The sequence below is a fragment of the Lissotriton helveticus genome, chromosome 5_1 (genome assembly GCF_964261635.1).
Source record: "Lissotriton helveticus chromosome 5_1, aLisHel1.1, whole genome shotgun sequence".
NCBI classification, from domain to species: domain Eukaryota; kingdom Metazoa; phylum Chordata; class Amphibia; order Caudata; family Salamandridae; genus Lissotriton; species Lissotriton helveticus.
The window spans coordinates 2,113,052,891-2,113,078,464 of record NC_136065.1 but is presented as its reverse complement, the minus strand read 5'-3'; the positions used below and the strand labels follow the sequence as shown (position 1 = coordinate 2,113,078,464).

Genomic DNA, 25,574 nt, shown 5'->3' with positions numbered 1-25,574 from the left:
ATGCACCCAACCACTTGGAAACCAATGGTAATCAAGCACCCAAGCAATTGAGAATCAATGGCAATCATGCACCCAACCACTTGGGAACCGATGGCAATCATGCACCCAACCACTTGGGAACCGATGGCAATCATGCACCCAACCACCTGGGAACCGATGGCAATCATGCACCCAACCACTTGGAAACCAATGGGAATCAAGCACCCAACCACTTGGGAACCAATGGCAATATGCACCCAACCGCTTGGGGTCACATATCCGGCCACTAGGGGAATCCGTGTCAATTATACACCTAGCCACTTGGAGATGGAAGGCAATCCTAGACCGAGCCACTTGGGAACGAATGTCAATAATAGACTTAGCCACTTGGGGAATAATGGCAATCATACACACAGCCACTTGGGTACTGATTGCAATCATACACCTAGCCACTTTGGGACCAATGGCAATCATGCACCCCACCCACTAGGAACCCATGCCAATAAAACACCTAGCCACTTGGGGACAGATAGCAACCATATACCTACCCACTTGCGTACCAATGCCAATCAATCAAAACAATCTTTATTCGGTTGCAATCAACCATCAAAGATAAAATCCCAGAAAAAAATACATTAAATACAGTGTCATAGATAAATAGCAATACAAATAGAATCAAATCACATTTAAAACAATGTACAGTAAAAATATATAACCACATAATATTAGTCGTGTCTCGACTGCCTTGACCTCAAAGCTGCCCGAAGAAAGGAAGTTACTGAAAAAAGGGTGTATTCATTTAACAAAAGCTGCAAATGCATGAACGCCACACAGGCCTGCGTAAGGTTCAGGGCTTTTTAGGAAAGGCCGCAGGAACTGCTTCCTAGGCAGGCTAAAATATTTACAAAGGAAAACAAAATGCAGGGTATCCCCGTGGAGACCTTCCTTTGCAGCCACAGGGCCTTAGCATACTTGATTGAAACCATCCAGATGGAGTGGACAGAAGTTGGTGTAACAGGTTAAACCTGAAACGAGCCACCAGAAACCTGTCTAGTAGGAAGAAAAAGGTACGTCTCCATTCCCTGCATAGTTTCCAACAACAAATGCCCCTGCAGGCTTCACAACCTCGACGCATTCACGAAGAGAAAGGGCATGTTTTAAGAACAAGTCCCTGACATGCCTAAGCTCTCGAGGGAATCAGGAGTGTAAAAAATATCCGCCCGGCCTCAGCTGGTGGAAGACGCCTTTACGCAAGTGATCCAGGGTATTTTATGCACATTGTCAAGTGACAAACAGTCAGATAGGGGCAAACTTTTAACAGGGTGCCCTCTGTGGACCATATCTTAACCCCTTGGGCGCGGCCGCGATTCTGCGCCTGTGCGGCAGAATCGCGAGTGGGCGGGTTTATGACGACCCCCTGCCGTCATCAGCACACGAGCCCCGTGATGCATGACGGCTGGAGGCTGTCATCAGCATCGAAGGGGTTAATCCAAAACAGCAGAGGCTTTGAAACCGCCAAGTTAGCGATATACTGGACGCCAAGCTCTTCATGGACAGAAAAGGACGGAGTACTTTGGGGGACACTCAAAATAAGCCGTTAAAACCTGTTTGGTGCAAGCTGAATCTTCTGCACAGAAGTGAACCCCCACACGTCACTGCCATACAAGACCATGTAAAGGCATTTGAAGTAATAAAGGTTTATTAAAACACTTGGCGACCAAGAACCCAATCTATGGGCATACTTAGCTATGGCCCCCATTGACTAGTTCATATCACACACCTTTCCCTCTTCCAAAGGTTTCTGACTCAAGTTAGCAGCAAAAGGCATCCCTGGATAAAAGAAAAACTAGACTTTAGCCAGGGTATGGCTCCCCGCCTTAAAAGCTTTGGACCTAGTCGACCGAGGGCCAACTACCAAAATGTATGATTTTGTGAAGTTGACAGTCAGATCCTAACTGTCCATAAACGAGACAAACCAGCCTTTTACAGCCTGCAAACCCACTACTGTATGGGTCAAAGCATCGCACTGACTGAGTACAGTAAAACTGGCAGTGATTTTGCACCTACCCTAGGGCAGTCGGCCTGTACTAATAAAAGAGCCTGTTCTAAGCCGCGGATGTTCAGGGTGAACAAGAAGTGCACAAGTATGCACCCTTTACAAACGCCCCTTACACATTTAAACTGTTCCATGAGGCCCACCCCCTGTGAGTATCTAACTGCTGCTGTGATGCGAACATGGAGATTCATTAGAAGGGTTACAATATCAAGATCAGCTCCCACTGAAAGAAGCAGGTCCCATAACTTCTCACGATTAACCTTATCAAAAGCGGACGCAAGGTCCATAAATGCTAGAGCCAGGTCTTGATTTCCTTCCAGAATTGGGCCACAAATGCAGATTGCCTGAAGTGGAGGGGCAGGTGTAACAGGTCCTGACGGCGAGCTAGGAGAAGGATCTTCCTTTGGTTTTGGTCTTGTGGATCCATGGGATGGAGGCCAGGGAGAGAGTTGGGGGGGGGCGGAGATGTCTGGCGGGTGTGTGGAATTGGTCGGCTGGGTGGTGAGAGGGTCTGGCATGTTGGAGTGGGTGAAGGTGTGGCTGCAATTCTGGCAGGCGAAGGGTCCACAGGTCTCCTTCGGCGATGCGAGGCGGCATGGCGTCCGAAGTTTAGGGCAGGGAGGTTGCTGGCATCGTAGTGGCGGAAGATCCGAGAACTAGGGTACCTGGTGCTGGGCACAGTTCAGGCACAGACGGGCTTGCCTTTGGTGGGCCTGCTGCGCGGTCACCATTAAATAGTGCAGCGGGGACTGGACGGCTGTGATAGGGATGCCTGGCCATGAAGACTTCCACACCCGCAGGTGGTGAACTGAATGCAGTCCACTGCCGCTGCTCAGTCTTCAAGCATAAAGGTTTAGGTTGCGCAGGTTCAGGTGCAAGAACCAGCCCTAATGCTGTAACAGAAGAGCCTCCCAAAGTAGTAGCCCGTTCGGAGGAAAGATGATGATGACCAGTAGTTCTGGGTGCCACACTTTCCGAGCCCAATCCAGAGCCACTAGAATAACTTGGGCCAGGTTGATCCTGAGCTTCCGAACTTTGGGCCGGAGAGGTTGTGGTGGAAAGGCACACATAAGTCTTGTGATGCGTTCTAGCAGGAATGCGTCTCCTAGAGTGCGCTTTCTGTGGAACACCATTGTGCAAGTGCCTCCTAGCACAGGACTCTCTCTGCCCTGCTTTTTGCAGTACGACGTGGAGGAGTTGGTGTCTGTGAGAACCTGCCCTTGACGGAGGGCAAGAAGCCCTTTAACACCAGGCAAATGGCCAGAAATTCCATCAGATTCATGTGAAGATGAGCTTCTGCCAGGGGTCAGAGTGCTCCGATCTCCTCCTCCTCAGAGGACCAGAGATCCAGTGCCGAGACTGAAACATCGGGATCATAGCCCGAATGTCCTGGTCTCTTTGCTACGGAGGAAAAGTTCTGAAACATCACCATGTTAAGAAAAGGCTCTATAAAAGGAAGCCTCTGCAAAAGAGGCAGGTGTGACTTTGATTTGTTGATCAAGAGCCCCAACGATATCAAGAGGTTCGGTGTCATCTGGAGGTAATCTATGACTGACTGTGTCGAAACTGGATTTAACATCCGGTCATCGAGGTAGGCGAAAACTGGTATCTCCAACATTTGCAGATGGGCAGCGACCTCCACCATCATCACTTTCATAAACACATGAGGGGCGCTGGTAAGGCCGAAGGGGAGCACAGGATACTGAAAATAATCATGTCTGAACCTGAATCGCAGGTAATTTCTGTGGGCGTGCAGGACGGGCACATAAAAGTAAGTATCCCGCAGGTCCAAGACAACCACTCAATCATCTGGAACTAGGGAAGACAGAACTTGGGCCAGTGTGAGCATTTTGAATGTTCAAACACAACGGGCAACAGAAAATATTCAAAATGTTTTTAGGGGAGACCGTTCGTTGATAATTTTTCAGAACGGGTCTCAAAAATAACCTCTTGAATATCCAAAGATATTGGAGTAGACGCCTCACTCTCTTATCGTGACATGCTTCATCATCGGCACCCATCCACACCCTGGCAGGATGATGCCACCAGGGCACACTCAACCAAAGATTCAAATGGGAGTTCCTAAATTAAATCTAATTGGATATGCAGGGGTCCAGATGAAATTTCTGGTGTTAAAAATACCTACAGGTATACCCAAAGGTTTCCTTTATTTGTTGGGTACCTGGGGTGTAGATAAACACTTGTTCTGAGGTTTTATATTGAATGTAATCGTTCAACTAAACCTCTTGTACTTGTGCGAAGATAGAAAGGTGGTCCTCTGAAGCCTGCTCTTCAGTGGGAGGAAGTTGTGGTCAGACAAAAAGAAAGAGGAGGGCATAACCCAGCTGGACGATCTGGAGGACCCATCGGTCAGATGTGATGGAACGCTACCCTGAGAAAGATGCCCGACCCTGCCTCCCACAGGGTGGTCGTGTGCCGCTTAGAACAATTGAATGCAGCTTGGAGGGTGATGCCATAGGGGCAAGGGACTGGGCAACAGTGATCCCGGTGACCTGCACGATGTTCGCCCGATTCCCATTCCCAGCCATGAAACGACTGAGGTTTTAGTGGCGAGCCTGCAGTCGTCTACACCAACCCTCTGTAGTACCCTCAGAATTACTGAAACTGATGTGAAAACTCTAGGGGTGGGGAGACCCAAGGAAAAGGCCATGGCTCTGCTTACCTTCGAGGACAGAATCAGCCATCTCACTAAATAGGTGGGACCCATCCAAATGCACGTCCTCTAAAGTGCCCATGGATTGCATTCATGCATGGCGACAAAGTGCCCCACTAGTGCAGAACGCTCGCCCTAAGCAACAGTGGTGTCCAGGGCAACTCAAAGGATATATTTGTACCTTAACCACTTCGACGCTGATGAAGAGCTCAGCTCGTCATCAGTTGCGTCGCTCGCACGCTGATGACGAGCTGAGCTCGTCATGTAACGCGGCTTTTAGAAAAAAGCCCGCGCAGCGTGAAAATAGCCGCAGCGCGCATGCGGTTAAGGAAAGGCAATGTCTGTGTGAGCATGGTATCAAGTGTAAACTTGGAACACGCGTTCACATGGAATTCATTTACAGAGCAATATAATACAACCGGAGAATCCTGTAATAAATCAACCAGGGTTGGACAGTGCTCAGTAAGACAGTAGCATTCTGCTGCAAATTAATCTTAACAAAAATAAATTTTAAAGGCAATCAGTATCTATCGTATTCAATTCGCCCAAAATGAATTTTATTTCAAAAATCGAATAAAACAATCGGGTGAGAGAGTAACTCAACAGGACCATAAGTGATAAAAACCATAGTGAACAGAGTAAGAGAAGTGACAAATGTGTGAGGTATATTGGTATGAAGCAAAAAACAGGCAATGCACCTGAAGACAGTTATCCACGCCAGGGGTAGTACCCATGTATGGTCAGATCTGAGAACTGTCATTAGGTGGTGTCAACAGCGTTTCGACCCCGTGCGGGATAAGAGGGTCTTCATCAGGACTGAGAATAACCTAGGGAGTGGTTGAGACTGCATGGATGGCCCGAGTGCTCGATGGCCCTCGAGGCCGTTGTCGAGGTTGTGTAAGATACGACCACGGAAGACCAATGGGATTATAGATAGTGTGTGTAAACTGCACGACTCTGAATTCCTAAGGATAAGTGATAATGGTCATGGAGATGTCGCCCGGAACACCAGAGTGCGAGAACAGATAAGAGTATACTCATGGGGTAAAACTCAGGGTATTGTGGTAAGGGCTGCCAGCGTGGGCCGCTTAAATAGGCAATCTCACAGACAGAGAAATGCCAATCTCTATTCAGGGGAGTGCGTGCACAATGTGCTACATTCAAGAGGCGGGCACGCACCGGTACACACTCTTGCGAGCGCCCACCAAGGCGGACTAGGACGGACATGCACCTGTGGACGCCCAATAAGGAGGGCATGGGCAGGGTCTGGTGAGGGCACCCAGGCTGGCCAGTGCAGGCTCCTGGTGGCCACACAGGATGGCTAGGGGAGGCACGCACCCATGCACACCCATCAAGGCTTGCCGGGGTGGGCACACACCTGTGGGCAGCCACCAGGGAGGACTCTTGGGTGGTTATGCAACTGCACACACTCATGCCTCCACCCTCCAAGGCTGGCCAGGGTGGCCACGCAGGCTGGCCAGGGTTGGCACCCACCTGTGCACATCCACCAAGGCTACCCGGGCAGGCATCGGGGTGGGCACACACCTGTGGACACCTACGAGGGCTGGCTCTTGGGTGGACACGCACACGTATACACTCATGCCTGCACCCATCAAAGTGGGCAAGGATACCCTCTGGGGTGGGCAACCAGGCTGGCCAGTGCAGGCTTGGGGTGGGCACACATACTGGCTATGGGGGCATGCACCTGTGCACATGCATCAAGGCTGGCCAGGGTGGGCACACACCTGTTGACACCCACCAGGGCTGACCAGGTCGGGCACTTGGGTCGACATGCACATGTATACACTCACGCCTGCCCCCACCAAGGCTGGCCAGGGCGGGCTCCGGGGTGGGCACGCACATGTACACACTCACACCTGTACCAGCCTAGGCTGGCCAGGGCAGGCATGTACCTGTAAAGGCACTCCTAGGTTGGACTGGTCAGACTCCGGGGTGGGGACACAGGTTGGCCAGGGCAGGCTCAAGGTTGGGCACACAGGTTGGCCAGGACAGGCTGGGCACACTGGCTGGCCAGGGCAGGCTCAAGGGTGGGCACACAGGCTGGCCAGGGCAGGCATGCACCCGTGGAGGCCCACCAAAATTGGCCAAGGCGAGCTCCGGAGTTGGGCACACAGGCTGACCAGGGCAGGCCCCGGGTTGGGCACACAGGCTAGCCAGGGCAGGCCCCGGGGTGGGCACACAGGTTGGCCAGGGCAGGCTCTGCGGTGGACACACAGGTTGGCCAGGGCAGGCTCAGGGGTGGGCATATAGGCTGGCCTGGGCGGGTTCCGCAGTGGAAACAGGCTGGCCAGGGCGGACTCAGGGGTGGGCACACAGGCTGGCCAGGGTGGACTCTGATGTGGGCACAGTCTGGCCACGGCGGGCTCCGCGGTGGGCATAGGCTGCCCAGGCCGGGCTCTGCGGTGGATATAGGCTGGCCAGGGCGGACTCAGGGGTGGGCACACAGGCTGGCCAGGGCGGACTCAGGGGTGGGCACACAGGCTGGCCAGGGCGGACTCAGGGGTGGGCACACAGGCTGGCCCGGGCGGACTCAGGGGTGGGCACACAGGCTGGCCAGGGCGGACTCAGGGGTGGGCACACAGGCTGGCCAGGGCGGACTCAGGGGTGGGCACTCAGGCTGGCCAGGGCGGACTCAGGGGTGGGCACACAGGCTGGCCAGGGAGGGCTCAGGGGTGGGCACACAGGCTGGCCAGGGCAAACTCAGGGGTGGGCACACAGGCTAGCCAGGGCAGGCCCCGGGGTGGGCACACAGGCTGGCAATGGCAGACTCAGGGGTGGGCACACAGGCTGGCCAGGGCGGACTCAGGGGTGGGCACACAGGCTGGCCAGGGCGGACTCATGGGTGGGCACACAGGCTGGCAGGGCAGGCCCCGGGGTAGGCACACAGGCTGGCCAGGGCGGACTCAGGGGTGGGCACACAGGCTGGCCAGGGTGGGCTCCAGGGTGAGCACACAGGGTGGGCTCCAGGGTGAGCACACAGGCTGGCCAGGGCGGACTCAGGGGTGGGCACACAGGCTGGCCAGGGCGGACTCAGGTGTGGGCACACAGGCTGGCCCGGGCGGACTCATGGGTGGGCACACAGGCTGGCCAGGGCAGGCCCCGGGGTAGGCACACAGGCTGGCAAGGGCGGACTCAGGGGTGGGCACACAGGCTGGCCAGGGTGGACTCAGAGGTGGGCACACAGGCTGGCCAGGGTGGACTCAGGGGTGGGCACAGGCTGGCATGGGTGGACTCAGGGGTGGGCAAAGGCTGGCATGGGTGGGAACAGGCTGGCATGGGTGGACTTAGGGGTGGGCACACAGGCTGGCCAGGGGTGGGCACACAGGCTGGCCATGGGTGGGCACACAGGCTGGCCATGGGTGGGCACAGGCTGGCCAGGGCGGGCTCCACGGTGGGTATAGGCTGGCCAGGGCGGACTCAGGGGTGGGCACACGGGCTGGCCAGGGCGGACTCAGGGGTGGGCACATGGGCTGGCCAGGGCAGGGCCAAGGGGGGCACACGGGCTGGCCAGGGCAGGCCACGGGGTTGGGCACACAGGCTGGCCAGGGCAGGCCCCGGTGTTGGCACACAGGCTGGCCAGGGCAGGCTCAAGGGTGGGCACACAGGCTGGACTCAGGGGTGGGCACAGGCTGGCCAGGGCGGGCTCCACGGTGGGCATTGGCTGGCCAGGTGGACTCAGGGGTGGGCACACAGGCTGGCCAGAGGTGGGCACACAGGCTGGCCAGAGTGGAATCTGAGGTGGGCACAGGCTGGCCAGGGCGGGCTCCGCGGTGGGCACAGGCTGGCCAGGGCGGGTTCTGCGGTGGGCACAGCCTGGCCAGGTGGACTCAGGGGTGGGCACACAGGCTGGCATGGGGTGGGGTGGGCACACACCTGTTGAGGCCCACCAAGGTTGGCCAGGGCAGGTTCAGGGGTGGGCACACAGGCTGGCCAGGGCAGGCTCAGGGGTGGGCACACAGGCTGGACTCAGGGGTGGGCACAGGCTGGCCAGGGTGGACTCTGAGGTGGGCATAGGCTGCCCAGGGCGGGCTCCGCGGTGGGTATAGGCTGGCCAGGGCGGACTGCAGGGGCGGGCACACAGGCTGGCCAGGGGTGGGCACACAGGCTGGCCAGGGGTGGGCACACAGGCTGGCCAGGGCGGGCTCCACGGTGGGCATAGGCTGCCCAGGGCGGGCTCCGCCGTGGGTATAGGCTGGCCAGGGCGGACTGCAGGGGTGGGCACACAGGCTGGCCAGGGTGGACTCTGAGGTGGGCACAGGCTGGCCCGGGTGGACTCAGGGGTGGGCACAGGCTGGCCCGGGTGGACTCAGGGGTGGGCACACAAGCTTGCCGGGGCAAGCTCCGGGGTGGGCACACAAGCTGGCCGGGGCAAGCTCCGGGGTGGGCACACAAGCTGGCCAGGGCAAGCTCCGGGGTAGGCACACAGGCTGGCATGGGTGGACTCTGATGTGCGCACAGGCTGGCATGGGTGGACTCAGGGGTGGGCACTCAGGCTGGCAGGGCGCCCCTCACCTGTCTTGGCCTGCAGGAGCGTCTCCTCGCTCGAGTGCACGTATTCTTCAAACTTGCTCTGCAGGACGGTGGCTCGCTGCCGCAGCTCCTGCTCGCCGGCTCCCGGGGGCTTCTGGACGGGCAGCGGGGGGGCGGGGGGAGGGGGATTAGAGAAAAAGGCAGGCTTTGAGGTGCGAATAATAAAGCAGTTTAGAATAGATTTAATAACAGTAAAATCACACAGTAACCACCGAGGGCCAGCGAGGGTAATCCTCTCTATATTACTAGTAAAAAACATCATAACATTAATATTAAGATACTAAAGCCAAGCAAAGAGGGGGAGGCGGTGGAGGGGGCCGGGGGCACAGGAGTCAAGGGGAGCAAAAGAGGCAGAAGGGGGGGAGGGAGGGAGGAAGATGCACGTGGAGGAAAAGAGACGAGAGAGGGAAATGTGCGAAGAGAGGGGGGGGCGACAGAAAGGGGAGATGGAGAGACTGAGATAAGGAGAGGCAGGAGAAAGGGGGGGGGGCTGAATTTAAGAGACACTGGAGAGGAGGGAGACGAAGGAAACAGTGGAAGACTGTCGGAAAGGAAGGAAGGAAAAGGGAGAGGAGAGGAGCAGAGAGATGGAGGGGCAGAGGAAAGGGGGGCAGAGGGAAGGGGGGCAGAGGGAAGGGAGGCAGAGAGGGAGGGACAGACGAAATGAGGCAGAGAGGGACAGAGGCAGAGAGAGGGACAGAGGCAGAGAGATGGAGAGGTGCAGAGGAAAGGAGGCAGGGAGAGGGAGAGAGGGATGGACAGAGAGAGGGAGGGACAGAGGGAGAGGGAGGGAGGGACAGAGGCAGAGGGGGAGGGAGGGATAGAGGCAGAGAAGGAGGGACAGAGGCACATAGAGGGAGGGACAGAGGCACATAGAGGGAGGGACAGAGGCACATAGAGGGAGGGACAGAGGCACAGAGCGGAAGGGACAAAGGAAGGAAGATGGAGTGGAGCTGAGGAAAGGAGGAAGGGAGGGACAGACAGAGGGAGGAACAGAGGCAGGTAGATGGAGGAGGGCAGAGGAAAGAGACAGAGAGGGAGATATAGAGGAAAGGAGGCAGAGAGGGACAGATGCAGAGAGATGGAGAGGTACAGAGGAAAGGAGGAAGACAGAGGCAGAGACAGAGGCAGAGAGGGAGGGAGGGATAGAGGCAGAGACCGAGAGGGACAAAGGCAGAGACCGAGAAGGACAGAGGCAGAGAGAGGGGGGACAGAGGCATAGAGAGGGGGGACAGAGGCATATAGAGGGGGGACAGAGGCATATAGAGGGGGGACAGAGGCATATAGAGGGGGGACAGAGGCATAGAGAGGGGGGACAGAGGCAGGGAGAGGGAGGGGGACAGAGGCAGAGAGAGGGCAGGAGGGATAGAGGCAGAGAGAGGGGGGACAGAGGCAGAGAGAGGGAGGGACAGAGGCAGAGAGAGGGAGGGACAGAGGCAGAGAGAGGGAGGGGCAGAGAGAGGGAGGGACAGAGGCAGAGAGAGGGAGGGACAGAGGCAGAGAGAGGGAGGGGCAGAGAGAGGGAGGGACAGAGGCAGAGAGAGGGAGGGACTGAGGCAAAGGCCAGAGAGGGAGGGAGGGACAGAAGCAGGAAGATGGAGCAGAGCAGAGGAAAGGAGGCAGAGAGAGGGAGGAACAGTGGTACAGAGAGGGAGGGAGAGAGTCAGGTAGATGGAGGAGGGCAGAGGAAAGAGTCTGAGAGGGAGGTATAGAGGAAAGGAGGCAGAGAGGGACAGATGCAGAGAGATGGAGAGGTGCACAGAAAAGGAGGCAGAGAGAGGGAGAGACAGAGACCAAGAGGGACAGAGGCAGAAACTGCGAGCGACAGAGGCAGAGAGAGGGAGGGGCAGAGGCAGAGAGAGGGAGGGGCAGAGGCAGAGAGAGGGAGGGGCAGAGGCAGAGAGAGGGAGGGGCAGAGGCAGAGAGGGGGGGCAGAGGCAGAGAGGGGGGGCAGAGGCAGAGAGGGGGGGCAGAGGCAGAGAGAGGGAGGGACAGAGAGAGGGGGACAGAGGCAGAGAGAGGGGGGCAGAGAGAGGGGGGCAGAGGCAGAGAGAGGGGGGGAGGGACAGAGGCAGAGGCCAGAGAGGGAGGGAGGGACAGAGGCAGAGGCCAGAGAGGGAGGGAGGGACAGAGGCAGGAAGATGGAGAGGAGCAGAGTAGAGAAAAGGAGACAGAGAGAGGGAGGAACAGTGGTACAGAGAGGGAGGGAGAGAGTCAGAGATAGGGAGGGACAGAGGAAAAGAAAGGAAGGGACAGAGGCAGATAGATGGAGCGACAGAGGAAAGGAGGGAGAGAGAAAGAGAGAGGGGGGGACAGAGGCAGGTAGATGACGAGGAACAGAGAAAAGCAGGCAGAGAGAGGGAGGGACAGAGACAGAGGGAAGAAGACACCAGTGAAGACGGTGAGAAACAGACTGCGGAGGATGGAGGTGCTTGAGGCAAAGTGGAAGGTAGGGAGCTGTAGCAACCATAACAACGTGAGAAGAAAGATGGAACATAAGTGCTTAAACTAAATAGTAGAGACACAAGGCAGTTTTAAAAAGAAGTTAGTGACCGTAATCCATGAAGCAGAGAGTGGCTGACAGAAAAAGAGGGCTAAGTTGCAGAAATACAAAGTTCAACCCTTAAAGTTACTAAACTAACCGTAGCTAAATCCCCTGGAAGCTATGGCACGTGGCAGATAGACTTAACGCAGGACAATGTGTAAAGTATTTATGCAGTATCAAAACAGTAATAACGTTGAAATTCAAAACAATAAAAATCTGACAACAAATTAGACAGAGTACAATGTAATAAACAAAATCACACCACAGTGACATAAATCTAACAAGGAGAACCAGAGATATGAATTTTTTAAGTTTAAAGTAGAGATAGCGCCAAAAAGCGCAAAGTGCCAATGACACTCAATGGTCACGGTAGAGCAGAACTTCTGCGCAAGTTGACCCTGGCAGCAATGGAGCGCGGGTCAGACACATTAACAGGGTTCATCCTTGTCAAAGACTTTAGGGGCAGATGTATCAAGCGTTTTTTTTGTCGCAAAAGCTGCGAATCGCAAAATAGCAGCGTTTGCGACAAAAAAACGGGAATTGCGATATATGAAAAAAATACAAAATTTGCGATTCCTTAATTTTGCGCTACCATTTAAGGAATAGCAAAAAGCGATTCCTTAAATGGTATGTAAGAAAAAAAAGAACGTTTTGCGATTTCACTCTAAGAAATCGCAAATTACCACCAACTTGTAGTTGGTAGTAATTTGCGAATTCTTTTAGAAATGCACTTTTTGCAATTTGTAAAGGTGGCATGTGACGCTAATACATGCCCTTAGGGCATGTATGTACGCCATATGCGCACACATGTCAATTTCAGGGGGGTGCAGCAGGGTGTCCTTATGACACCCCTGCACCCTTGAAATTCTCAATTTGCGATTCGCTAATTGCGAATCGCAAATTAAGAATAATTTCACATTCATCCCTATGGGCCTCCTGGCCCATAGAAATGAATGGGAAATTATTCCTTAATTGTGATGACCAATTTGCTAATCGCAATTAAGGAATTTTAAGAAATCGCTAAAAAATAGTGAATTTCTACATACCATTTTGCAAATCTCAAATAGCGATTCCTTAAAAATCGCTATTTGAGAATCGCAAAAGGGTGTCTTGATACATCTGGCCCTTAGTTCTTTAGGTCCCAATTCCACCATAGAGTACATTTCTAAAGCCCCCCAGGACCTCGGGGTGGGTAGAGACTCACAGGGTGTCAAGAAGGGCCCAGTCTGGTCCAGTTGACACTGATCAGCTGGGCATTGAAAGGAAAGGCCTCTTGCAGGTTGCTGTATCCCTGTAGCTTGAACAGGAGGTGAGCCTTATGACCACTTCTTTGTCCTGGGTACGATAGGGAGAGAAGCTCCACTGCTCTTCTCAGGTCCTCCTCTGATTTTCCACAGGTGTAGAAGTGCTGTGAAGTGGGTGCAATGAGATGTCACATCTATGCCTGGCATGAGCTAGTGGGTGGGAATGACCCCTGGGGACACCCTAACCAATGTGGTAAAGTGTCCCAGGGCTGACCCTACACACTTTGGACATTTTAAAGATGGCCGAAGTGTTCGACCACACTAAACTTGGGAGTATGTGCGTGGAATGTACTATGGTAATCTTAGTTCCTCCCACAACTAACCCCAAAATACAGTTTGTGGCAGTCACTGTACCTACAACTATCTCCGACAGACGTCTGGTAAGACAAAGATGAGTTTTCAACAATCAGACATGGGATACACAAGAATTGTTGCGGCATCCAGCCATCGCCCTTTTAAGTGCACCCTGATGATTGTATGTAAACCCAGCAGACCTTTGAAACAGGCTATGACACTGTAATGTCCAAGGCAAGCCCACTGAAATTGGGGCCCAAAGAAGGACACTGACCAAGTGTCTGCTAACGCTTGCCTTCCACAGGGGAAGCCTCTTGGAAGTTCAAGTTATTGGTTTGGGCCCAGCCCACAAGCCATCCTGTCAAGAGCACACCACCACCTCCCCATAACCAAGGCCCTTTGTCCTTTGTCCTGTTAACAAGTTCACACCTCATCCACACCTATTCAAAATCTAATTACTAGCCGCAGAAGATGGAGCGCAAAATATAACTCCAGCTTCCAGGGGCTTCAAGGTAACTTTTCTAAACACCATTCTTCCAAAACATTCATTACATAACTGACTTCACCAGTGCATTAGGATTGTGATAATGGCTTCAAAAAAAATAAAGTTTAGCTGATTCCTAGCCAGAGTCACATTTATCAAATGTAAAACTGTATCCCAATGCTTTCCTATGGAATAGCCAACCATGCTACAGTGAAAACAACTTTCTTTAAGGGCATTTTCACAGTAAGGAGATGTTCAACATTAAACTTTACATGTTGTACTTTGAAATACCAATCACCCTGTTTTATGAACAGTATGGTCTAGTTGGGTGGGGGGGGGAGAGGGGGGAGGGGAGTTGGTTATTAATAGCTTAACATATTATTTAAGGCTGGTCAAAAAGGGGTTTAATTTGACAAGTTGAATCTGCAGTTTAAAACCGCACCGCCAGGCAACACTGTAGACCTGGAGGCATGCTTTGAGGTGCCACTGCAGAGGATGGAACATTTAGTGCTGCAGTGCACTGGTTAAATTTAATTTACAGGCCCAGAGTACACTTGGTGCCATATAATAGGGACTTATAGGCAAATTAAACAAACCAATCAGGCGTACACAACTTTTACCAGGTTGAGATGAGGAGCACAGGCCCATTACCACTGGTTAGCAGGGGTACGGTGCACAGAGTTCTATAGCAGAAAAAAAGGGTTCGGCAAAAAGGCGAAAAATTCTGGGGTGACCCTGAAGAAAAGGGCAACATTTCCAACATGGACCTTCCTCTGTACACCAAGTGTGGCAAGACTGTGTTGACGAACGGGTACCACAGGAAACAGTGGGGGATGAACTAAAACACAAAATCAGAAATACAATGACAGACTGGTCTGTGATGAAACTCAGGAGCCATGGGCTCCAGATAAGAGCCCCCCTCCCCCACCTGCTGTCACTGTTGGCATCCTATGCGACAATATACAAATTTCATTATGTGCAGTCTGACTTTGGGCAGAAGCATATACCAGCCAGCCCAAGCCACTTTATTCCAGGTTGTCCAAGAAAGGAACATGCAAAAATGGCCACTACCTTGAATGACCAATGCTTAAAATTTCTGATAGTATTCCTTGTGGATTGGTGTTTGGACCCCTGGCTATTGCCCTTGAATTAAATAATAACTTTGCTTCTGAAGACAGTACCTTAAAGAGCAACACCCCAGAGGTGCTTCCTGGGATCTGGTGCTACCTAATGACATCTGCTCCACCCTCACCACTTACCTGGAAGATGTTCAGAAGTTTTGACTGGATTGTGACTTCAACAGTCTGTTACAGAACTTTGCATGAAGCATGCAGCAGACAGCGGCAACTGGGTTCAGACCCTGACAACCAAATCCTTTCTGCTACTGGTGTCCTGGAGATTTACATTATTACTGAGCTTCAAGTCCACCCCTTTAGCACTTGTCCCTTATGGTAGAGAGTCAAGACGTTAAAGATTTACGCAGGGAGGTGGTGTGGGAGTCATAAGGAACTGTAAATCCTTTTTCACCTTTCGCAAGTTGCTGAAAGCATGCCTTTTCTGAACCTGCATGGTTAGGGACAGTTATCTGCGACCACCTTGTACATGGAAACCCCTTGGGGTAGCTGAGCGCATTACAAGTTGCTAAATAAATAAACCAACAAAAAAAATCAAATACCAATCAATTAATGTCCAGCCAGTGTTTTTTCTTAAAAAACTGAGGCTCCCAATTTTCATTGATTTTTACAGATACACACAGAAACCATCTATTTTCCTGTCTATATGATTTTTAAATATGGACAAAAATTGAAAATATCTGTTTTGTAGGTGCTTTAAATGCCATCAGTTATGCTTGCTAGCCCAATAGCTGTGCAGACTGACGGGTGAATGAGTTAAACAAATGAGAGAACGTTTCTTTAAGGTTGCAAGAAGTATTCCAAGAGTCCAGCTCTGGGACCGCTCTTGATAGTTCCTGACTTTTGTTCATTTCTCCCAGACCAGTCCAAGCACAGTCTTTGTCTTTCAGTGTCCACAGGAAGCTGTGGGGGAGCTGTGACCCTGCTGGAGATCCAAAAGAGGAGGCTGAACCACTTAAATACCTGTTGACCTGTGGGGCAGAGGGTGGTAGCCCTTCCAGGAAACAATGGAGCAGGAAAGGGCAAGAGCATGTGCCTGTTCTTCAACAGGGCCTTCTGTCTTCAACCCTCAGCACCCTGGAGTGAAATCCACTACAAAGCTCCCCAGCCATGTCCTGGAGGACCCCTGTAGTTCACACGGCAGGCTTGGGTTCTCTCTTGCCTCCATGTTTGGTACCACTTGGATTTCTGGAAATCAAAATGGATCCCTGTGCGGCCAAAGCCACATGTACCAGACACTTCACACAGAGATTTTGCACATACACATGCAAAACCAAAGGAGATGATGGACGGAGTGTTGAACAATGCAAGCACTCGCCCCCAGTTAAATGTTCTGGGTTGAATCCATCATCATTCTTTAGCTCACTCCGCCACCCCAGTTCAGACATGGCCATATGCAAATCAGTCTGACCCTGTGCCTCATGGGAACAGTCCAGCCCGAACTGCCAAGCCCTGTCTTCACTGGACCGGAAACAAGCATCCAAGGACCGGTTTTGAGCTTTGAGCCCTCATCAGTCAGGGTAGCTTTGATCCAGTGGCATGGAGAGCACGGGACCCACGTCAGGGCATACCCTGCCAACTTAGGGCAAAAAAAGCAAAACCAAAGGGGATGATGGACGGAGTGTTGAACAATGCAAGCACTCACTCCCAGTGCATCATACACATGCATCATTCATGACCGACATGGATGGAGCAAAGGATCCGTACGCAAGAGACCGGCAGGAGAGGCCTGTAGGAGACTGCCCGTGGTATGGCACAGGTTAAAAAGCCTCTCCTGCCTCCAGAATGAGCTGATGGCACCATGCTCAGTCCTCAGCAGCCCAGTGAGTGAAAAGTCACTCTCAGAAAAGGACAATGCACACGGTGTGGCCATCTAGACCACAAATCCGAGCCTTCTCCGGCGCTGCCCCTGAATAATATAGAACTCTCTTTGATCGGAAGTACGCAGAATATCCTCAACGACTGCTTTCAAACTGGAAGCCAAAAGATTCCTAATGAACACATTCTTACCCTAACCGGGCTAGGCTCACCTGCTCGAAGTCCATCATTTGATGCTGCTCTTCTTTACCTCATTGTGTGCCCTCCTTCGTAGCCCGCTATATACCTGTTTATTGTATTACTCTTCTTAAATCATTTGTCTTGTAATTATGCGATTATTCCGGTTTTGTATTCCTACTTGATGTCGATATCGCATTTATGTCCTTCCTTCCATCCGTTTGTGAAGCGCTCTGATATCCTTCGGGATCTTGTTCGCGCTATATAAAACTTTATAAATAAATAAATAAGGTGCCACTCTGGGGGGCCCTCCGCAGACACAATGGTCCTGTGTGCCGAGGCATGAAAGTAAAGAACCTACAGCACTTGCTGCTGAACTCGAGGCAGGAGCACCCAGTCTTCACAGCCATGCGGGGTGGTGGGGTCCTTATGGTGCCAACAGTCTGAAGGGCTTTTCTGAAGACTAAAAGTGTCCTCCAGCAAAAAAAGATCTTTAGTATCACCAAGGGAGAGCCTCCAGAATTGACAGAGGTACCTCAAAAAAGAGGCAGCCATGCCACAATGGAGACCCAACAGGCACTGACCAATACCAGGCAACATAATTACAAAAAGGGGGTGGTGATGGACAGAGTATCTGAGTTAATCAGAACACTCCTACCCAGTCAACAGATCAGGGCTTGATCCATCACCGTTTTTTAGCTCACTGCACCATCCCAGTTCAGAACCTGGCTATAAGCAAATTAGTCTGTCCCTGGCCCAGTGCATCATGGGAACAGGGCAGACCAAACTACCAAGCCAATTCTTCACTGGAAAGGAAACAAGCTTCCGGGGACCAGGCAACAGCATGGATTATTGACCCATATGCTACCCTGGACCCTCAACCAACACTATCCAGATGGGGCCCTGGAGCAACTGGGACTGGCCTAGGAAACACCAACAACAATGGACAGTCCAAGCCGAGATACTGGTCTTTCGTCTCCTCGCTGGCACCCTCACCCACGAGATGCCCTGGACACAGTGAGTTACTGGAGTTTTAAACCACTCCGCGGCGCAGCACAAACCCCAGACAGCCTCAACTCTGATACTGCAAGGAGGGCTCGAAGAAACCCAAGACAAAGATGAGAGAAGGTCAAACAAGTTTAGGAGACAAAGGGAGAAGGGAGGGGATAGAAGGACAGTGTTGTAACATGGAGAAAAGGAGAGAGAAAGAGTAAAGGTAGGAGAGCGATCGAGGACAAAGAAGGAAAGAAGAAGACATAAGAGAAAAGACTGCAGCAAATGGGTGGGGCAAAGAACAAATTAGAGGGTTCGAGATGGGGCGGACACAGTCATCTTAAAAGGGAAAGTGAAGTGGAGAGAAAGAGTACAAGGATAGCAAAGAAAGAGAAAAAAGAAAAGAGGAAGAGACATCAAAAGCTAAGGACACAGGGCAACGGCGCAGAACGGGACATGACCGCAGTCCTTCCAAAAGCTTTCGGCCTCTGGAAAACCACATTGGCAGGAGTAGAGTCACTCCAATGTCAACCAGAAGACACGAACTGGGAGCACTGTGAATTTTCTACAGTGGACAACAGCTTGATGAAGTTTACGTGTAAACATTCCCCATTGCTGGTAGTTCTCCCTCCTAAGATGGCGACTAATCGGGCGAGCCGTCTCAACACAATGGCAGTGTCGCTCACATGATCCCACTGTTTCCACACTCCTGCACTGAACTTTCTACGCACTCCTCAGGCTCGCTCACGTGAGTCCATTGTTGCCACGCTCCTGCACTGAACTTTCTACGCACTCCTCAGGCTCGCTCACGTGAGTCCATTGTTGCCACGCCCCTGCACTGAACATTCTACACACTCCTCAGGCTCGCTCACGTGAGTCCATTGTTGCCACGCCCCTGCACTGAAAATTCTACGCACTCCTCAGGCTCGCTCACGTGAGTCCATTGTTGCCACGCCCCTGAACTTTCTATGCACTCCTCAGGCTCGCTCACGTGAGCCCATTGGTAACGCGCCCCTGCACTGAACATTCTACGCACTCCTCAGGCTCGCTCACGTGAGCCCATTGTTGCCACGCACCTGTACTGAACATTCTACGCACTCATTAGGCTCCCTCACGTGAGTCCATTGTTGCCACTCCCCTGCACTGAACATTCTGCGCACTCCTTAGGCTCGCTCACGTGACCCATTGTTGCCATGCTCCTGCACTGAACATTCTACGCCCTCCTCAGTCTCGCTCTCGTGAACCCATGGCTGCCATGCCCCTACACTGAACATTCTACGCACTCCTCAGGCTCGCTAACGAGAGCCCATTGTTACCCCACACCTGCACTGAACATTCTCCGCACTCCTCAGGCTCGCTCACGTGAGCCTATTTTCAACGCCCTCCTCAGGCTCGCGCATGTGAGCCCATTGTTGCCACGCCCCTTCACTGAACATTCTACGCACTCCTTAGGCTCGCTCACGTGAGCCCACTGCTGCACGCCCCTGCACTGAACATTCTACGCACTTCTCAGGCTATCTCACGTGAGTCCATTGTTGCCACGCCCCTTCACTGAACATTGTACGCAGTGCTCAGGCTCGCACCCTTGAGTCCATTGTTGCCACACCCCGGCACTGAACATTCTCGCACTCCTCGGGCTCGCACACGTGAGCCCATTGTTGCCACGCCACTGTACTGAACATTCTACGCAATCCTTAGGCTCCCTCACGTGAGTCCATTGTTGCCACTCTCCTGCACTGAACATTCTACGCACTCCCCAGGCTCGCTCCCGTGAGCCCATTGTTGCCACGCCCCTATACTGAACATTCTACACACTCATTAGGCTCCCTCACGTGAGTCCATTGTTGCCACTCTCCTGCACTAAACATTCTACGCACTCCTCAGGCTCAGTCACGTGAGCCCATTGTTGCCACGCCCCAGCACTGAACATTCTACACACTCCTCGCTCCAGCCCTGCTAAAATGGCTCGGACATACAACACCCCGTTTGACCTAATCCGGCCCCTGATAAGAGCCACCTCTGTAAAGAAGCTTTGAAGCGAAAGGCAGCATGTTCCGCATATGGGTACAGGAGCTTAACAAATCTGTACGCAAATGTGTGTGTTTCGAGTTGCTGAGAACGGAACGGAGGTTGGGGGGGGAGGTGATTGTTAGGGTACAACGGGTGTGTTTCTGCAACGCTGATTTTAAGTTTTTCAACTAAAAAGGACAACCTCTGCTCACTAATGATTGTTTGGAAACTGAAAGTGTCGTCATCTGATCGCATTTTTGGTGGAAATAAACATACTCAAAACACGAGCCGAGGGAATAGAAACAAATAGTGCGTCACAAACCACATATATGCCAAGGATACTGCAACATGTATAAGGGCCAGTTTCCATGGGAGGGTAAAAACCACCACTAGGAGGAACAAATAAAACAGATTCACCTATGAAAAGCATCAATTTATGAACGTCACAAACAGGAACCAATGACAAGCGATGGGCGTGCTCAAAGCTCATAGAGCAGATACCGCATGTCGAGAGACAGAGCATGTGCTGCCTAGGCTCGACCTAAAAATAAGGCAAAAGCGGGAGAAAGCACCCAGAAAAACAGGGAGGAAACAGAGCGGTGCAGCAGCACAAGAGAGCTGGCCTGGGATCTGCATTTCTAGACACTGGGGTGGATGAAAGGCCAATAGCTCTAAACTCATCTAAAACCAAATTGATGTAAATACAGATGAAGACAAGTACAAAACAATCTACCTCTTGCTAGGATTCGTCCCAAGGAGCGGACTCAGGAAGAGGCCGCCACTGGGAGTAACTTTTTATCCACCATGGAGCATTTCTCAAAAACTGCAGTCCCTATCTGATGGTGTCAGGCACTCACAGGAGCACAGGGCGAGGCCGGGTGGGGCTGGATGAGTGCTCTTCCCGTTACACAGCACTGGTGCAGCACCCCTGCCTCTCCATCGAAGTCCCCTTGGCAGTGGTCTTGCACTATCTTTAGCACGTTCACGATGATGGTGTCAGGCACTCACAGGAGCTCAGGGTGAGGATGGATCACTGCTTTTCCTACACAGCACTCGTGCAGCACCCCTCCCCCCCCCCCCGAGGTCCTCTGGGCAGTGCTCCTGCACGGCTTAGATCACGGTCACGATGATGCTGTTGTGTTTGTACACGTTGCTGCTGTCCCTGGTATGCTTACATGCAGGTCTGAACCCCTTGATATGAAGGACAGGTTTGTCCTGTGCCTGAAATGGGTGCCTACCAGGCTCACACCCCAATAAGAAGTGTGGCTCAATGGTTAGAGCGGCAGACCCTGAAGCAGAGGTCTGGCCCGGGACCAGGGTTCAATTCCCGACGCGGCAGGGTCTTGGGCTCAAAGTCCGCGGACTCGATAATTCTCGCCTCGGCGCCTATTCTAATCATGGGTCCCACTCTGTGACTCTGGGCAATAGCTTGCTTAATCTCCACAACGGCCCCAACAGCGCTGGGATGCCTGGCTTCACCTTGGGGGTGCCCAGGAGGGGGCATCTCACAGGGAAAGCCAGGAAGGGTTCCACAGCGTTATACAGCGTCAGAATGCCCCGAGACGGGGCGGCAGTGCGCTTTACAAGTATACACACATTATAAACGTGTGTTGCTGCAGGGCCTCCAGAGTCTCTGCAGTGCCCTTCTTTCCTTTCCTTTGCAGTCCATTCAAGGTGGGTCCATAAGGATGTCCCCCACAGAATTACATATTGAGTAGACGTCAGTGCACTTCAGGACTATACGCCACCACTTTTTAGAAGTTAGCACAAGGTTTTTGTGCTAACTCGTCCTCAGGGTTTGGCCTCTGCATCTGAGACACACCGAATACATGCATCTGAAATATTATTTTACTCAGTGACCGTTTCCTAGGCCCCTTACAGGTCTTGTCTACAAACTGCTTTAGTGGTCTGCTTTCAAAACTCCCATTGTGTATAATACTGATCCTTCGAGGGGGCTTTGGGTGAGCCTGATCTCTGCAGGACTTTATTTCCCTTCTTCTAATTCAACGGCTTCCCTTCCGCTTCTTGTGTTTGTCCCGTCCGTGGAGCGAATGTATGACATTACAACGCATGCTGTTACAATGCAGTTTTTACAACGCATGCTGTTACAACGCATAGCGCTTAGGGATGCTGGATAGTGAATAGTTTAATTTACTATTCCAACTCCAGTCCCCGTGGATAGTAGGGAAGGTGTTGGATAGTAAATTAAATCCATTCCCTATCCTAGAGCGCCCCCCAGCACAATGCGTTGTAAGGACATGCGTTGTAATAGTTGCGTCGTAAAGGCACTGCGTGGTAAAAGTTGCGTTGTAAAGGATGTCTACCCCTGGAGCAGGGCTGTTTAAGTGTTTGACTGGATGAGTTTTATCATTCCACTACTCAGGGAACTACTTTTTTTCTTTCTTTTAGGGCCTGGTGGCAAATCATGTGTTTTTACTTTTCACCTATCTGCTCTTCCTTTACTTTTGACCCCCCTCCTCAAGTTGCTCCATTGCTCCGATACCTCCCGCCCACAACACTGCCGCAGCTTCTCGCTCCTCCTTTCAGGAACTGCACAGTGCGACCGAGCTGCTGGCATCTATATTTTGCACCCCTAAGTTTACTTTTGTCTACTTTAATTTATCTTTCTTTGATAACTTTATTTCGGTCGTTGACCATAAAAGTGCAGATAAAATATATACAAGCACAGTAATAAAATCCAATAATAAACACTTTAAAAAGTTATTAAACAGTAAGTTATCAAAAGGTGAACTAATGTCCAGGTTACTTCCTTATAGTAAAAATAGTTCTTCTGCGCCACATGCCATATAGAAAGCGGGAAACCGAAAAGACAATAGGAGGGGCAGTGTCATATGTTAGAACTCTATCATACAAACATGGAAGTCTGCATCTTGGAACAGTAAAATAAACTTTAAGAGAAAAGGGCAAAAATGGTTGCTGGTGTATTGAGAAGTGTACACATGCATTGTGTTATCACAACACGTGCATGCACTGGTGCCCATCTTCAAATGCTCTCCGTAAAACTATTTCAAAATGCCCACCAAAGGGGCGCATGCTTGATGAAGAACAGGAAGCCATCATGGCATGAATTTTGCTCATGATGGAAAAACATTTCAAGATTCAACATGCAATGCTGGCCTTTTGTACTTTTCCTTTTTAGTACTTTGTACTATGTTATACAAACACATATTGACACAGGTAATATAGTTACACTGCCTTCTGCACTCAAACACACAAGTATTGTTCAGTAGTCAGTTACTATGAATCACGCTCTTCTTTATTCCCTTTTCAACAAAACCACCAATGTTCTAGCCAACATGTTTCGGCGTCTTATTCCATCACCACTGACTTCTTCAGGACTATTATTAGTAACATGCTTGTCAAATCATGTACTTCAAGTATAGTTCAATAGCCCCGAACTCCAAAGTAGTAGTTCTAAAAGTAAAAAAATTAAGTGTCTTGGTAGAGTAGCTGGTGTTACATTTAATACCGAGTGCAGTGAGAATGCCAGACAGACTACACACACCAAGGCTACCTCCAGTCCCAGCACCAAAGCACCGCTAACAGTACCCTGAGACCACCTCTGGTCTGAGATGTGCTACACACACTAAGGCCACCTCTGATCCCAACACTTCCCAGTACCAAGGCACCCTCTAGCAGTGCCCTACTGACACCACCTCTGGTGCGAGTTGTGCTACGCGCACTAGGGCCACCTCTGATCCCAAAACTTCCCGGCACTCTCTAGCCGTGCCCTACTGAGACCACATCTGGTGCCAGCAGTGCTACGCGCACTATGGCTACCTCTGATCCCAAAACTTCCCGGCACCCTCTAGCCGTGCCCTACTGAGACCACCTCTGGTGCGAGCTGTGCTACGCGCACTATGGCCACCGCTGATCCCAAAACTTCCCTACACCCTCTAGCAGTGCTCTACTGAGACTCAAAAAGAAAGAAAGGAAGGAAGGAAGGAGAGGATGGGCTACGCAGTTTAAAACGTCACAAATCAAATACACTAAATGAACAAGTTACCTGGAGATGATATGAGGGAAAGTTCTAAAGTGATCACCCATGTGAAAGAGCCAACCCATGGCAATATGTATGTCTAAGATGTTTTTCAAAAACATAAGATGAACCCTCACACACCTGCCCAGGTATCATGCTTCGATAATGGGTCGTCTCATCTGCCCAAGAGTTTGTTAGGGGATGGATGGGCTCATCGAGTGGCTTGGAGGACACTTTCGAAGTCATGGGGAGCTCATTCTTTAGGATTTTAAGGATTTGTGTGAACAATTGGAAAGACAAGACACACCTAAAATAAAGCAAAATGGCAGGAAGCTGTTGTGGTTCCCGGAGAGCAACGTCAAATGGCTGATCTCAGAGAAACAATGTGTCAGAAGGAAGTGTTACAGCATTTCCATGCAGCACTCGTGAGTGTGAGAAACACTCACAAAGACACAAGGGTGCTTCGAACAATGCAGAAGAAAAGATTAGCTCACTCGTTGTAGGTGCAACATCTCAATCTCTCATGAACACGTCTTTCCTACTTCTGCACTTTTACCCAATGCTGGATCAATTAATTAATTAATTGTGGGTTTCTAACGCGCTAGAATCGACTCCCGAAGGAGTATCTCTGCGCTATAGACCGCTGGGGAAGCCGTCCTGGTTTTCCTTGTGAGATGGTCCCTACTGGGTACCTCCAAGGTGAAACCAGGCATCCCCGGCGTATGTGTGGGGCCGTTGTGGAGATGAGGCAAGCTAATGCCCAGAGTTGCTGAGTGTGATCCCTGGTTAGAGTAGGCACCGAGGCGAGAATTATCGAGTCCGTTGACCCTGGTCCAAGACCCTGCCGCGTCGGGAATTGAACCCTGGTCCCGGGCCGTCCTCTGCTCCCGGGTCTGCCGCCTCTAACCAGTGAGCCACACCACTGGATAGATATTGTTTCATGGATGGGAGGGCCTGGTGTGCCCTGTGGTCGTACACTGTGTGCTAGTAAATATCAACAACATGTGGGTGGTGAGCAGAATAAGGCATGACCAGCCTGGGATCAAGAAGTCTGTAGTAAGAATCTCAAGAGTACTCACTTCATCAAGGACACCGAGAATTACTCTACTTTGTGCCCGCCAGATTGAGATGTCGCACATACAATGGGTGATTTTGTACATATTTTATGTATGTCTTGTCTTTTTATCTTACATGTACTACACCTTTGACAGGCACATCCACAGGTAGGACGACGCTTACAATAATTATCAGACTGTCTTAACATGTATGGTTGCGGATGAGAAAAGCAGCACTGAGGAATCTCAGCCCTGAGGAAGGCCATAGATCCATTGGAGGGGCCATAAAGACAGCCGAAACATGTCGACCATAGAAACAAAGGAGCCCTGACAACCCCTATACTACTGTCGTTTTTGTTTAATATCCCACAGTAAAGTACCCCGGAATAAATGTTAGAGGATGGGTTTACCTGTAAGGGATGTTTAACTTTTCACATAGCTCCCCAAACTTAGCTCATCATGACTTCCAAAGTGCTCTTAATGGCATTCGATAAGCGCATC

The 25,574-nt window shown here is 51.5% G+C and overlaps 1 protein-coding gene across 1 annotated transcript in view; it reads right to left on the bottom strand.

The window, feature by feature from the left end:
* DDX31 (DEAD-box helicase 31) overlaps positions 1-25,574 on the bottom strand; it is a 227,763-nt gene that overhangs the window by 45,326 nt on the left and 156,863 nt on the right. The window contains exon 18 of the mRNA XM_078646174.1: positions 9,243-9,354. Within this exon, the coding sequence (XP_078502300.1) occupies positions 9,243-9,354 (112 nt within the window). The remainder of the gene's footprint in view (positions 1-9,242; positions 9,355-25,574) is intronic.